The 17,072-nt window shown below is 25.4% G+C and overlaps 2 protein-coding genes and 1 long non-coding RNA gene across 24 annotated transcripts in view; 1 reads left to right on the forward strand and 2 right to left on the reverse strand.

The window, feature by feature from the left end:
- The window catches only part of LOC126905129 (uncharacterized), a 95,796-nt gene that overhangs the window by 39,078 nt on the left and 39,646 nt on the right, over nt 1-17,072 (reverse strand). The window lies entirely within an intron of this gene.
- Nucleotides 494-16,783, reverse strand: LOC126905330 (uncharacterized). 21 transcript variants are annotated; one of them, XR_007703964.1, is made up of 5 exons: nt 16,564-16,783; nt 8,149-8,337; nt 7,362-8,071; nt 5,351-7,297; nt 494-5,278 (listed from the first exon to the last, which is right to left on the reverse strand). It is a non-coding gene; the product is annotated as an uncharacterized LOC126905330 (long non-coding RNA). The 21 variants fall into 21 exon arrangements; XR_007703959.1 differs by adding an exon at nt 9,935-10,100 and having other exon boundaries at nt 494-7,297; nt 16,564-16,779; XR_007703957.1 differs by adding an exon at nt 9,935-10,104 and having other exon boundaries at nt 494-7,297; nt 16,564-16,779.
- Nucleotides 13,615-16,174, forward strand: LOC126905241 (sentrin-specific protease 1-like). 2 transcript variants are annotated; one of them, XM_050684777.1, is made up of 2 exons: nt 13,615-13,685; nt 15,025-16,172. In XM_050684777.1, the coding sequence occupies exon 2, from the start codon at nt 15,044-15,046 to the stop codon at nt 15,875-15,877; it is 834 nt and encodes a 277-aa protein (XP_050540734.1). In that variant the 5' UTR covers nt 13,615-13,685; nt 15,025-15,043; the 3' UTR covers nt 15,878-16,172. The 2 variants fall into 2 exon arrangements, with proteins under 2 accessions (XP_050540734.1, XP_050540728.1); XM_050684771.1 differs by lacking the exon at nt 13,615-13,685 and adding an exon at nt 14,457-14,613 and having other exon boundaries at nt 15,025-16,174.

Raw genomic sequence — 17,072 nt, forward strand, 5'->3', positions numbered from 1 at the left:
TTCTTTCTTTTTATTTTTGGTTTATTACAAGTGGCGCCCAACTAGTAGCTTTGAAAAACCCCCTAGATTGAAGTAAAAATTAAATTACTTTTAATTTAATAATTCGATTTGTAATTATACATATCTGATAGAACTATAAAAAATAATACTAAATTACAAACTCTTTACGAAAGAATTCACATACTAGTACATTACATTTTATTTTATGTATACAAAATTATTTTCTGTATTAATTTTATAATTTTAATGAACAATCCAACAAAAAAAGAATTTATTATTGTAATAAAATATTTATTTAAAGAAATAATCAATAAATTTCGTAACAATATTATTAAATGCAAATATCATTTATTTAAAATAATAACTGAAATTCTTTGGGAAATAACCTTACATCTTGACATTAACATATACAAAACGCAAATAATTCAGAAAGTAATCTTATTATTTATAAATAATAATAGTTCTTTTCCTGTAACAGAAACAACATTATTGCTTAAGATTTCACTGATTTTGAATTATATCTATCAACACGAAATTAATGAAATTTTAAATATAATACCTAACTACAATAGTCTTATAGGTAATATAAAGCAAACAAAACTTTAATCTTTTTCATTTTTTTCAAAAATATTCAGAAATTAATTTGACCATATGAACTATCCCACTAAAATAGAATTCATAGAAATCACTAAGAAAGTATTGAATATTATCATAAAAAATTATAGCAATAAAAAAATTGCACACAAAAGTCATTTATATCATATAATTTTAGACGCACTTTGGAAAACTACTTTACGTATGCAAATTGATATCAATAAATTTCTTATTATTCAAAAATTTCTTCGTACTTTTACTGAATCACTCTATTATCCTATTAACGAATCTGCAATTATATTCAAGTTAAGTGTTGCTTTAAAATTTCTGTTTGAAAATACTATCGAACAAATTCATAAAAAAGTTCCAATCGTCTATAATCATCCAAATATTATATCATCGCCTTTAAATTCAAATTAACACTTAATGAATCAATCACCTATAGGTATATCTAGAACAGCTATAAGATATATGATAAAATTATCATTAGAGGAATATCCAAAAGATTTAAAAATAGAGAACAGAAATAAATTAAATCAAATTTTGGCTAATCTTGTCTGGAAAGCCACTGTAGAATCTGTAAATTATACACCAAAATTAGTCTATGCATTATTAGCATTCTTTGAGAAAAAACTAATAAGGGGTATTTTATTTCCCGAATCCATTACAGAATTAATATTAGAATTGGTACAAATTTTGGAACAATCATACAATAATCTTAATCAATTCTAATGAATTCTCATTCCCATAATAAAATCTCCAATATTGAAATATTCAGAAATTTACTAAAAGAAACTATCAAAGTATTAATAGTAGATTTGGATTATACAGTACCAATAACTTCTAATTTCAAATATAAAATATTAATTAGACACAGTTGCAATAAAGCATTCAAACAAATTAATTTAAAAGATAGGAATATACTTTTAATCTGTATCACTCACATTTTCAATAAAACTATCAGAGGATATCTATTCCCACAAACAAATATTAATGTTATATTAGAATTAATAACAATTCTAGAACTTACATATACTGAGCCTGTATATTTATTACCTAATTCACTTCCCTTATAAGTTTAATGGAAATTGATGACAATATCGAATCTATTAGCACCATATTTGAAGAAGAATTATATGATCTTGATTCTGTTGAAAACCCAGAAGAATTCATTAAAAGAATTTCATTTAATACCCTTAAGGAAGAATTAGAAAATAGAAACTTAATTAGCACAGGTTCTATAACTGAATTAAAAGCCAGACTTTTACGTCATCTTGTGGGGGAAGGCATTGATTCTGATTACTCTAAAAATTGTAATAAATATCTACGAACTAACTGTATTTATAATTCTACTGATAAAAATAATCATAACAAAATGAATGATCGCATACCTTTTTGTAAACCTGAAAAATTTTCTGGTGCTTTACACGAAAGCATAAATGCTTTCTTAAATAAATATAACAGGGCAGCTATGATAAATGGCTGGACTGATGATCAAAAGAAAACCTTCTTAGGAATTTATCTTACTGAAACAGCCCTATTATTTTTTGAGAATTTCGAATTTGATAACCCAAAATCGAGCTGGAGCGAAATGCAAGAAGCTCTTAAATTAGAATTTGAACAAACATCACAAGCTCATATGTTGCGTACCATGGTAGAAAAACGAAAACAACTTCCTGATGAATCTATAGCTAGTTATATTAATGAGCAAGAATCCCTTTGTAAAAAAATAGATCCTAATATGTCTCAAACAGAATTAGTTCATACTATCATGAAAGGATTACAACCCAGAATAGCTAGATATGTAGGTATACTTGACAATAATAATTTACAAGAGCTAAAGAAAAATATCAAAAAATTCGAATCTATAGAATTTATGCTAGAAGGGACTAGAGCTCAATCTAATGATGAAATCCAACACAATATAGCTAAAGAAAATTTATTTAACATAAATAACCATAACAACAGCCAAAATCAAAATCGCTTTGATATTCTCTCTTCACAAATTTCCAAAATAGAAAACATACTGTCAAAACTTGACATTTCTGATAATCAATCACCAAATAATAGATTTAGAACTAATAACTTCAATTATAATATAAATAATAGGCCAAATCCTAATAATTTTCATAATAACAACAATTATCGAATCAACAAAGAACACAATAATAATAACAATAATAATAACAATAGAAATAATATTTATTCAACAAATAGAGGGTATAATTATAAAAACAATAATTATGGAAATAACAGGGTATATAATAACAATAATAATTATAGAAAAAATAATTATCAAAACGATCAAACTTTTCATAATAATCGAGACAATCAAAATTTTCAAAATTTCCAAAACAATAGAGATAATGGTATTACATCAATTCCTTTTAGAGAAATTAAAAATAATAATTATAGAAACAACTATAATTTTAATGGTGGAAATGCCCTTCAAAAAGATAAAAATTACAATCAAACAAATTTTAAAAATTTCGGTCCTCCTACATGTATTCATTGCAATGTTTATACACATACATCAAATGACTGTAGACGTAAATTAATATGTACAAATTGTAATGGCAGATATCATCTAGCGAATACCTGTTGGAAAAATATTAATAATAACAAAGACACAAAAAACCCTCCAGTAGGTCAAATGCAATAATTGGAGATATGCATTCACCTTGCTCTCCAATAATTTCAAATTTCGACAACCCAGATCCTATACTTATCATAGTTAATCAAAATAGAAAGGCAAATGCATTACATATTTTAGCTAAATTAAATAATGAATTCATAGAAATAACTGTGGACTCTGGAGCAAACATAAATGCTATTCGTCCAGATCTAATAGATATTTCAAAAATTAATAAAACACATAAATATAAACTATCTGGTCCTGATAACTCTCCTCTAAATTTATTAGGTACAATTATAGTTGAAATAGAGATAGAGAAAACTTTATTCAAATTCACAGCCTGTGTCATAGACAATTTATCAAGTACAATAATTTTGGGTAATGAATTTTTATGCAACAATGATGCTAAAATAGATTATTCAAAAAAATCTCTTATTTTAAACAATAAAATTAAAACAGATCTTATGAACAGTAAATTTCCCCAAGTATTAAAAAATGTTGAAGACAATGAGCAAACAGCATTTAATACATCACAATCACATAATATATTAGAAGAACAAATAGATTTAGCAAATGTTAATTCAAAATATTCAATAGTTCAATGTATTTCAACTGATTTGAATTATGATTCTGAAATTTCTAAATCAATAATAAATACTTATGGAATCATGACACATATTTTAAAAGATACTGAACTACAATTAGGCGAAATAAGCACAGTAATTTCTAATAAAATTGTTATTCATTATTTAATTGTTAAAGAATCATGCAATTCTCATACATCTTATTTAGACTTATTCAATTGCCTTTATAATTTAAAAAACATTGCTATAAAAGAAAATTTCCAGCATATAGCTTTTTCTGCCTTAGATTTGATTAATAAACAACTACAATGGGACATAATAAAAAATATGATTATTGATATATTTAATAATGAGGCTATTGAAATTTTAATATGTTACCCAAAGGAGGAACAAAACAACCCACCCAAATCAGACAAAGTTTTATCCAATATTCAAACCAAACTAAAAAGTATCAAAAGTTTCAGAAATAAAAAAATTGACAAAGATATTAATCCAGAATTTCTTAACGTATTTTCTCATCACACATTAGGTGAAAATGTTTTATCTGATGGGCTATGTGGAATTTATTCCATTATCAATGCAATCAACGCCAATCAGCCAAATAAAATCATTAACATAAAATCTATTTGTGAATTACTTAATATATCGAAACTCCCAAATTATTGGTTTCACGACGATCAACTCGCTTCACTCATAAATCACTATGGTTTTGACACTTATATTTTCTGTAACAAAACCAAAATAGGTTATGTATTTGGAAATGGATTAAGACCACCCATAGTTTTATATAATCTAGAAAATGGAACACATTGGTGTCCAGGAAAATTAATAAATAACAAAAGAAAATCTTCTAAAATTCCAATAAAAATTATTCATACAGAAAACTTTATTTCCATAAAATCAATCGAAAAGGCATGTAAAAATGCACTTAAGTTAACTAGAAAAGAAACTTTGTTTAATATAATTTCCAATGATGACAAAAAACAATTATATGATTTAGAAAACACTCCAATACAAATATCCGATCATCTTTCTGTATATCAACACAATATATTAGTAGATTTAATACAAAAATATATTCATTTATTTACAACTGACATGTCTAGAGTAAAAGAAGCTAGAATACCACCATGTCAAATTAAATTAAAAGAAAATGCTAAACAACCAAAATTTTCCTCCCCTCATAGAGTATCACCATCACAAAGGGAAGAACTTAAAACCCAACTTGATAAATTAATGGAAGCTAACATAATAACACATACAAAATCCAATTTTGCATCACCAGCATTTTTAGTAAAAAAAAAAGAAAAAAACTCATATAGATTAGTTGTATCCTATAAAGATTTAAATGAAATGGTTGAACCAGACATGTATCCTCTCCCTCGTACTAATGACCTATTCCGCAGCTTGGAAGGATCAACCCTTTTCACATGTTTCGATTTAAATAGTGGATTTTTCCAAGTACCTGTACATCAACAAGATCAATATAAATTAGCTTTTACTACAGTTCATGGTTTACTAACTTTCACTAGATTACCTCAAGGTTTTCGTAATAGTAGTGCAATATTTCAAAGAGAACTAAATAAAGCTTTTTCTGACTTATTATATAAATCCGTAGTTATTTTCATAGATGATTTAGCCACATTTGGCAAAGATTTCAAATCAGCTCTTTCAAATCTAAAAAGGGTATTCGAAGTATTAGATCTATATGGCTTATCTTTAAAAACTTCTAAATGCAATTTTTTTGCTGAAAGCATTGAACTTCTTGGTCATAAAATATCCAAAGAAGGAATCACTCCTCTGACTCGTAATATCAAAGCAATTACAGAATTTAATAGACCTCAAACACCTAAACATGTTCGAAGTTTTCTTGGAATGTGCAGTTATTACAGGAGATTAATAAAAGATTTCACAAAAATTGCATTTCCTTTATTTTCATTAACCAAACATGATACACCCAAAAAGATTGAATGGAATTCTGAACATGAAATAGCATTCGAAAAATTAAAAACCATCTTAACATCTGAACCTGTAATTGCTCATTTCTCGGATGACAAAGAAACATATCTCACTATTGATGCTAGTATTATGGGTTTAGGTGCTGTCCTCGAACAACCAGATGACAATAATATTCTAAAACCAATAGGTTATGCTTCTAGAAAACTTTTAAATGCTGAAAAAACATACTCTAGTACAACCCTCGAACTTCTAGGTCTTGTCTTTGGTATAACATATTTTAGAGAATATCTCTGGGCTAGAAAGTTTGTTGTATATTCAGACAATATGAGTCTCCAATACTATAAAAATTTAAAAATTCCATCAGCAAGAATAGCTCGCTTAACGTTAAAAATTTTAGATTATGATTTTATCGTAAAATTCAAAAAAGGAAAAGACAATTTAGTCGCTGATTGTCTCTCTCGCGAAGGGATAATGACTATAATTGATGCTGTAGTTTTCAATCATTGCAAAATTGAACCCTACAATGAATTACCTATTATGACCTATAATATCGATATTAATAAAAACAATGATACTATTAAAACCATAAACTCGAGTAAAAATATTTCTACAAATAATATAAATTACCAAAAAAATGATGATAATCCAATTGAATATACTAAAGAAAAATATTTTGGCATAATTAACAAAAATATAATAAATGATAATATGATAAACTATGAATACGATTATACTAGGGACAATAATTATAATATATTAGCTAATATAAATACTAAACAATCCAATGAAGTAATGAATTTTGCAAACAAAATTATTACTAATGATAAATATATTGATGCCAATGATTCCAAAAAATATTTAAATACTATTTATGTCCCATATAGCAGGCCTGCTCTAAATATTAATAACATTGCAAACAATGTTACTAATGATAATTCCAATACTAATCCCTATGAAAATATTATTAATACTAATGATTTAGAAAATGATATAGATATAAAGAAATGCCAAAAAGAAGATACATTTTGCCAAAATATAATTAATGCTCTAAATAATTTAGAAGTTCCTATTAAAATAAAGAAAATGTCTAGAAAATATATAATAATAAATGATATTCTATACTTAAAACAACACATTCCAAAACAAAATGTTAAAAACCTAATTGTTATACCTCAATCGTTAATTCAAAAGGTAATCTCAAATCACCATTGTCCACCACTTTCTGGTCACATGGGTATAACCAAATCCATTAAAAAAATACAAATCAAATATTTTTGGCCCACATTAATAAAAGATGTAACTGAATTTATTAAATCATGTCATCAATGCCAAATTAATAAGAAATCTACAGACAAACCAGCAGGTATATTACAACCAATACCATTATTATCATGTAAACCTTTAAGTAGAATTACTGCAGATTTTCTTGGTCCACTTCCGTCAAGCAATTCATATAAATATATTCTTGTATTCACTTGTCAAAGTTCAAAATATATTTTTACAAAAGCCACTAGATCAGCTGATGCTAAAACAGTAATAAATTTTCTATTAAATTTCATAACAACATATGGTGTTATAAGGTACTTTACATCAGATAGAGGATCTCACTTCAGGAATCATGCCCTAACAGACATCTGTAAACACTTTGGCATAAAACAAATATTTTCTTCTTCTTATGCGCCTCAATCTCAGGGTTTTACAGAGAGAATAAATGGAATACTGTGTCAAACTCTTAGGCATTACATAAAGGATAATAAACAACACAGATGGTCATATTATCTCCCTTATGTAACATTCAGTTATAATAATACCCCACAAATTTCTACCAAACATACTCCATTTTATATCTTGCATGGATTTAATGCAGACATTACTATTGATTTACAATTAATTCCTGAAAATTTAGATTATGATTTAAAACAATCCTTACAAGAGTTAAAACATGTTAGAGATACAATTCCTGAGTATATTAAACATGCACAAGAAATACAAAAACAAAATTATGATAAATCTCATAAATTAACACAATACACACCTGGGCAATTAATATTAATTACTTTCCCTTTTCAAGAACATGACAAATCCCCCAAACTTGCACAAAAATATCGTGGTCCTTTTAAGGTATTATCCAAAATAAGTGATGTCAATTATTTAATAGAATTAAAACTTCACAACAAAGTAACAAAGGATGTTGTTCACATAAGACGCATGAAACCCTATTATACAAAAGAAGCACTCACTTCCAACCCAGAATCCTCATCTAGTCAATAAAAAAAAGGTAATAATTATCTTCTTGCTTCTATATTAACATAATTTTAATAATAATTAATAACAATTACTATTTATCAGAATAAAAATTAGAATTTTTATTCTTACCAAACAAAATGATTATTTCACATAACATTTCGAATTTTACAACAGTATTAATTTTAATACTTTTATCTTCTAGTATAAAAAATTCTCTAGGTTTTATAGCTTACAGTTGTGCAGGATCCAAATTAAATATTACAGCTTTCAATACACTATCAGTTAATTATTGTCATGCTCCACCTCCATCACAAATCACTAAAATTAAAACAATTAAATTATTACAACGTGTTGAATCTCATACCATTCCGTTTAAAGCTTGCTATATTCTAGCTGACTATTTCATATCTAGATGTAGTTATTTTAATGATGCACAAGTAGTTAAAGATGGATATTTTTCTGAAGTCATTGACTTATCACCAGCTCAATGTTCTGATATTCATCATAAATTATATCATAAATTTAACAACAACGCTATAGTAACAAACTTAAAAGTTAATCAAACCAAATATTTCTCAACAATAATAGCAGGAAATGTAGGTTCAGACGGTAGTTGTGAGGGATCATCATATAATACAGATAAAAATTATTATAAAGATGTAATTGTACAAGCTAAATTTAAAATTCTAATTTCCACTGGGGTAGCTATAGCATCATATAAAGAAGACTTATTTATCTCTCCTACTGGCACCAGATTTAAACTTTCTAATTATTTCGGCATAGATACTATATATGGTCACATTATATGGGATCATGATGAAACCTCTAATGAAAATTGTAATACAAAAGATTATGATGTTTTATATGAGGGTCCAGCTGATTTAATAATTTCAAAGAGAACTAATGAAAATGAGGAAACTCATACCTACATTGTCCAAACTGACAAAATAGCCTTTGCACTAAGAAAAACTGGTTTAACTTATGTTTGTTCTATTCAAATGATTAGCACAGAACATGTTAGACTTGTCATATTAGCAGATCAAACATATATGCCAAATTTTAAAACACGTCCACTTTCTGTATTTAACACTGATCTTGTAGCATACCTTAATACCAAATTTGTATATATAGAACATTTTTTGGGTTCTTCAATAACTGCAATGTACCAAGATTTAGTTATCAAACAATGTAATTTAGAACGACAAATTTTAAAACAAAAACTAGCAATAGCATCTTATAGTTTATCTGAATTTGCATATGCTATGTCCAACTCTCCGGGGTACGCTGCCCTTAGAAGTGGAGAAATAGTTTATCTTTTAAAATGTAAGCCGGTTGAAGTACAAATAGCCAAAACAAATCGTTGTTTTGATGAATTACCCGTAATTTTTGAAAATTCCACTAAATATATTTCACCCAAAAATCACATAATACTTAATCATGGCACAGAAATAGACTGTAGTGAATTAATGCCTTCAGCATATTTAATAGAAAATACCTGGTTCAGTTTAAATCCATATTTTAGGGAAATAAATCCACCTCAAACACTAACACCTGAAACAGCATTTACTTGGCATTATAAAAGTCCTACATTCCTAATGAATGCTGGACTTTACTCTAAAGAAAACATGAATTCCTTTCAACGTCAATTATTATTCCCACAAGAAATAAGTTCGGCCCAATCAAACATTGCTCGTGAAACATTAGGATATAATATTTTAGATCAAGGTCTTAGATTTAAAACTCTAATAGATGAAGTAACAATTAACAAATTAGTTGAAAATAAATTAGAAAAAATTTATGGTTGGTTCCTATGGTTTGGAAATTGTATTAGTGGATTACTAGGAATATTTTTTATTACTAAATTAATCTTAACTTGTTTAAATACTTTTATAAATATAACTATTCTATATAATACCTTTGGTTGGAGTATTAAATTACTTGCAGGCATATTCTCTGGTATCACAAATTATATTATGCATAAAAAACACACAACAAACTTTTCTACTACCAAGAATTGTGAAAACTCTTCTTCACCTATTTTAGAAACTAACGAAAACATTATACCCATTGAATTTGAATTTCTATCTGAAACAAAACCTAATGATGTATTATATTCCAAACCCAAATTAATAAACTCCATTTATCCGCAATTACATAAAAGCATTCAACACAATAGAAAACCTTCATTATAAATAAATATCAATTAACAATTAATACAATATTTCAAAAAAAAAGAAATTCTTTTTAATAAACATTCATACCATTTTCAGATTCAGTATTCAAACTTCGCGCTTCAGAACTAACTAAACAAAAATACGTTGCCTTTTACACATACACTCAGCTCACTCTTTGATTTATCATAAGTTTGTCATAAAATATAAAAGTATTAACATATTTTCCACTTAAAATTGTTGATAAGTACTCATTAGGATAGATAATTATGCACTCATACTCACACGATCAGAATAAACACATAAAGTAAAATGAATGCAGCAATGTGGTAATAACATTTCTGCACATGTTTCACTCTTTTGTTAATACTGGAAAAACGTGTCTCAAACGAAGTTAGACACTAAACTAGGGACGAACTGTTCTCACCATTTCGTTGGTTTACAAACAATCGGCCATATGTAACAAAATATTTACACTCTAAATCTCCAGGAAACATTATATCCAAATATCACAAAAAACATCTTATCACAATTTATTACCGTATTTTGTTAATAATAAAAATTATTACAAAGTTTAAACATAGCAATCAAATCTCAAATATAAAAACAATAGTTAGAAGAACACTTCAATGCATTAAGGCATAATTATATTATCGCACACAGATTAATATCGAAAATTTTCAAAACCTAATTTCACGTATTTTCTTTCTTTTTTCAAATAGATCATATAAAAAATTCATTAAAACAAAATATATATATTATAGGCATATAAAACTTTTTATAAATAATATCATAAAATTGAACATAATTATTTATCATTATATTCTACTAATATGCACATTAATAAATTATTTAACAAATATAGAGACAAAGCTCTAAGTAATGTTAGTGCTATCAATGATTTTCCTCATCTTAAACAATTCGATATCATAAAAGAAATGATTAATAAACAATCCGACGAACTTGAAATTGGATTTCCTATTCGTTCTTTTAAATTCAGAAACGCTAATGAATTAGCTTCAATAAGAAATACATTAGCTGATGCCCATATAAATATAATTGATAAAGAATATAGGAACTTATTTGGTAGAAACAATATAATCACATTCTCATTCTTAGACTATACAATTACTAATGATTGGCATGTCGTAGTTCATGATAGTAATGATTGTCAACGTAGTTTAATTCAATATCTTCAAAATGAAAATAAGCAAATAATCTTTAAATCAATTAACATAACAATTACACTTAATGCTACACATTGGTATCAAACATTAGAGAAAGAACACCATTTCTTTAGATGCCGAGGATGTGGTAGTCAATTATTTACTTGGCATATTTAACAACTCTATATTAATTTAAATTAAAGAAAGTGCTCACTAATAATATAATAATTATACATTAAACAAATATAATCACATCATAATAACCATGCTGAATATATTTTCAATCTACAACCAATTAAAATTATTTATAAACTAAATATTTAATTATTATACATTTATTTAAGAATATTCAATTTATAATAATCTTGGTAATATTATTCTATTCAAAAATCACAAAATCACAAATCTTAAGGATATTCACTAAAACATAATAAATGTAAATATTCATCCCCTTCTTAAAATAAATGTTACAAGTCACAATAACCAATAAACTCACATAGAAGACTCAACCCCAAATAACCCTACCTCTCAAACTTATAAGGGATGAATAATCTTGTACTGGATGTTTGCACATTAATAGTTTAAGTCCCACCTACAAATATTAAGTAGGTAGGAATAAGTATAAAAATTAGTCATTGAGGATTCACAAAAATCTTCACAAGTCAGTTTGTAAAAACTACCCCTGCGGCATACACCTAAAAAAAAAAACTATCAAGAACTCAGAAGTCGACTCAGAATTCAAAGCGGAAATTTTGTAAGTATACTTCTTTTATACACTAGTACACTATCATTTATTTTTAATTACATTATTTTCATCAATTCAAAAATAAAAAAAATTTTTTCTCTTCTCTCTCATCTCTTAATATTAAAATTCAATTTATATATTAAAATGAATTCCTTTTTCATTATTGGCTTTGAATTCATTACTCAAAGCAAGGACAACATAGTAGTGACAATTGGAGCACTTAAAAGAACATTCATAGATTCAAAAATAATTAAATTAGAGGGCACAGCGATTAGAATAAAAAATGGGGTGACAAATTGTATTTCAAAAAATGAATTTCACAACTTAAATAATCAAATTAAATTTAATCTAAAAAAGAAACCTAAAGATCAGATAGATATGGCTATCAAACATTTAAAAAATTCTTTAGTTACTATTCAAAATACCCTTAATAAAGTATATATAGGTAGACAAATATTTAAACACTATGAAGAACCCACAATAATATTCTTCTCAGGAAATACAGATGAAAACATTTTAATTAACCTGGGTCTTAAGGGAATAAACACTCTGAATATAATAGTTAAAAAATATGACAAACACATAGAAAAATTTATCATATCAAATTCAAACAATGATAGTCATAAAATAATGGAAGAATGTAGTGATGAAATATTAAATAATGAATTCTTTATATCCCTTGAAACTTTAACACCAAAGGGAATTTCTTCCAAGATCTTAGCTGTTACAAAAATTCCGTATGTTCAGAAAGTAGGGAATTTATTAGGCTTGTCAGATACACATACTTTAATATGCGGGAAAAAACATATATCACATGGAGAGCCCCATGACCCATCATTTGATGTGATCATGACAGATTGCCTCTTAGCATACTTAGCGAAATCCGTTGGATATAGCGAATTAAAACAAATTATTTTTTCCCATTTTTCAGAAAATAATAACAATAAATGCTTCTAACAATTACTACATTCATAAGTAATAAATCTACATTAACAAATAAAATTTATTAAAGAAAATTGATTTCACTAGTATACTTAACATTATAAATTAGTTATTTCATTTTTATTTTATTACTTTTATTATTATGTCTTTATATTTTTAAATATAACAAAAAAAAAAACAAAAACAAAAAATTACCAAAAAAAAATACATAACATTATATTTTTTTTTTTTCTTCTTTATCATTATTTACCTTAATATTATAAAATTTTCATATCACTTTTATTACTAATCTTATTATCTAGCGTAAAAAGTATAATTAAATTTAATAATTAAAATAAATATTTTTAATTTAGAATTAAATACAATTATTAATAGGGATAGGAATGAATTACTATAAAACTTTTAATAATCTTATTCATAGTTCATATATTCATTGAATAAAGTTATATCAAATATTAATATTTTGTATATATTATTTTATCTTTGCATGCTTTTTTTTATTTACTATAAATATTACCATGTCCAATATATTACAATTAACAATTTATTCATATATATTTTGCTTTTCATTTCTACATGAAGATTTAAAAAAATCACAAACAAGATTTTTGAGAACACTATTTCTTTATCAACAAAAATATTGTAAGTACTATATTATAATATCACCATATTTTAAACAAAAATGAGTACTAATGTTTTCATAACATCATTCACAAATTGTGATTATACTACAATGATAACAGGGGGGGCTATTAAAGAAACCATTATGAACTCCCCTATTCATATCCTAGAAGGAAACACTTTAACAATTAGGAATATAAAAAACATCATTACAGGCAGAGAGGGTATTCCTATCAATATACATTATGGATATTCTGACAACAACATCGTTCAGAAATGTTATGGATTACCCATGAACAATATCTATATCATGGCTGAAAGAATGTTTCTGTCACAATTTTTTTGCTTGCGTCTATACAAAGAGCAAGAGGGAATAAGGAAAGAAATTCTTGTAGCTAGATTAGGTGGACCAATTTATAGTGAAAATTGTGACCTCACAATTGAGGACGCACATTCACTAATATGCAAACGCCCCCATCAAAAAAATAATTATGCTGAATACAAAGTCCAAATGATTGACTGCTTGTTAATACACATTGCAATGTCAATGGGTCGTGTCCATTTATTAAACTTTCTTAAATCACAATTCAGCAAATAAAAAGATATGGTGATTTTATTTTTTTAATTCTTATTTTAATTATTAAATATATTTTATCATTACTAATTACTAACCAATTCAAATGCAAATTATTATAGTTTACTTATTAGATTTAATTATGCATGATATATAAAAATAATAAAAAAATATATATAAAAAAAAAAAACAAAAAAATATATATAAAAAAAACAAAAAAAAAAAGGCAAATTACTATTTCATTTCAAAATGCATGCTATTATTATCATTAAATTTTTATTATTATTTTATACATTAGACAATATAATACTAACCCTAATTTTATTGCATGCTTAACCTTAACACTAATCATTACAGGATGTAATTCATCAACATGTAAGTTAAAAAAAATATACTATCTAATAAAATTATACATTAAACTTAAAGACTTTTTATATTATTTCTATATTCAAGTTTAAATTTTTATATTAATATCAATCTATAAGTCTATTAATTTATAACTTTTACATATTATCTTTAATTATAATTTTAATTGATTTACAAATATTTCATTAATTTAATATTAATTTTTATATTATTTTTAATTCTACTTTATTTATAATATTCCATTAATTTCATATATCTAATCATCATATTTAAGTATACAAGGTAACATTTCTATGTAAGAATTCCATGTTAGTAATTTATAAGAACATATTTTTTAAATTTTATGTATAATTGTTAACCTAAAACCATGAACATCAAATTCTGAACATCAATAATTAAACTCTGTACTCACTTTCCTAGGCAAAATTCACATTGGATAATGTCGTCAGATGTACCAACTTTTGTTTACAATGACTCAACCATCAATAAATTCATGGAGCTCATAGTCAAAATATCTCAATCACAAATATATGCATTTGACACTCTTCTCCTTCTAGAAATTAAAAGAAACGGGTTTGAAGCAGTCCATCGACGAATAAGAAACAATCTATTTGAGAAAACACTTCTTCTCGCCCCGTTTCATGACAACAATCATTATTGGAATTTAGCAATTATTCATGTATATAATAAAGAAATAATACTACATAATTGCACGAACTACATCATCACTGACATGATAGAGAAATTACGTCAATTTATCATATCATGTGAACTCAAGCAATATGGTTTAAATTCTCATTGGCAAATTTATAAGGGTGAGACAACAATATTAGATGATAATCATAACTCTGGTCCATGGATTCTGGAGATCGCTGAGATAATCTCTAGAAATGATAATCCAATGATCAATCTTTCTCTTATGAAAGATTATACTAAAAAACATAAACAAATACTAGAAGAAAACATTCTACACCTTTATCATGATCCAGCACAATTCTCCAATCCACCACCTCTAAGACCACCAACGCCAACCGGTATCAAAGTAATACAAATAGATCACTCAAAGAAGAAAACACTAAAAAACAAACACAATAAATATTTGAAGAATCTAAGAAAGAAAACCAGATATAGAAAATACTATAAATACATTAATATGAAAAGAGAATTACTATATAAACCTATTATATTAAAAACACTAAAACCTAGGAAAACATCTTATTCAACATCTCAAGAAAGAAAAAACGAGATGAAATCCAATCAATCAAATCAATGAATGCTGTCCAGGAAAGTAGTACAATAGTAATTACCACAAAAAAGAAAATCAAATAAGAAGAAAACAATCAAATAGTAGGAATAATCACTTTAATATCATTATTTAAATCTGTTAAAGTAATATTAAATATGCTTCACTTATTAACACAATTCATTATTGTTCAATAAAATTAATTATATGATGTTATTTTATAATCAACAAAAATTAAAGAATAAAATATTGTACCACCAAATTCTATCCTATTTGTCATAAACAAGAATATATATAACGCATTTAAGATTGCAATCTTTAATTTACAATATGTCGACAATTATATAATTATATCAATGTAAACCTTGTATAATTTTAATTTACTTAATCTTATTACTATTATTATTAATAATTATATATCATAGGGTAAATTNAACAATTATATAATATCAATGTAAACCTTGTATAATTTTAATTTACTTAATCTTATTACTATTATTATTAATAATTATATATCATAGGGTAAATTTTATTTAATATTAATTCCATATATATTTTTTTTTTTTAATCTAAATTTNTTTTATTTAATATTAATTCCATATATATTTTTTTTTTTTAATCTAAATTTTTATTTTATCATATTATATTCATAACTACCTGTATTTATATAGAAACATTTTAGGATATAAGATAATCATGTTTTAATTCATCTTTACCTTATTATTTAAGTTAGGATAAGTGTCAAATTAGCCAAGTTAACTCATGAATAGTAATAACTGTAATATCATTATAAGAACATACTTTAATTATTATTGGCAAGTTCATGTTGTACATGATTGTTTACATATAATCGTATAACACATGTATTCTTGGATTGTAAACATTACATTATAATATCACTGATAATATTGTCAATCTTATCAATCTGATAATCTAAATAATTATGTATATTTAGTAAAGATTATACAAACATTATTAAATATACAATATTATATTCTTTGTAACAGATAAACAAATTAACAATAATAAATATGTATGATGTTAACTTGTAAGTTTTAAATAAATGTGAATTACTATTGATTGTACTATGATTATATGTTAAAATTTAAATAACTGTTTTCAGCTATCCAAAATAATTTTATTACAAATGTCTATTAATGTAAGAATTGTATTTTATTTATTTTACATTATTATTACTTTGAATCACTCTTGTATTTTATAATTA

Source organism: Daktulosphaira vitifoliae, unplaced genomic scaffold, assembly GCF_025091365.1.
Source record: "Daktulosphaira vitifoliae isolate Bord-2020 unplaced genomic scaffold, ASM2509136v1 Scaffold_1, whole genome shotgun sequence".
NCBI classification, from domain to species: domain Eukaryota; kingdom Metazoa; phylum Arthropoda; class Insecta; order Hemiptera; family Phylloxeridae; genus Daktulosphaira; species Daktulosphaira vitifoliae.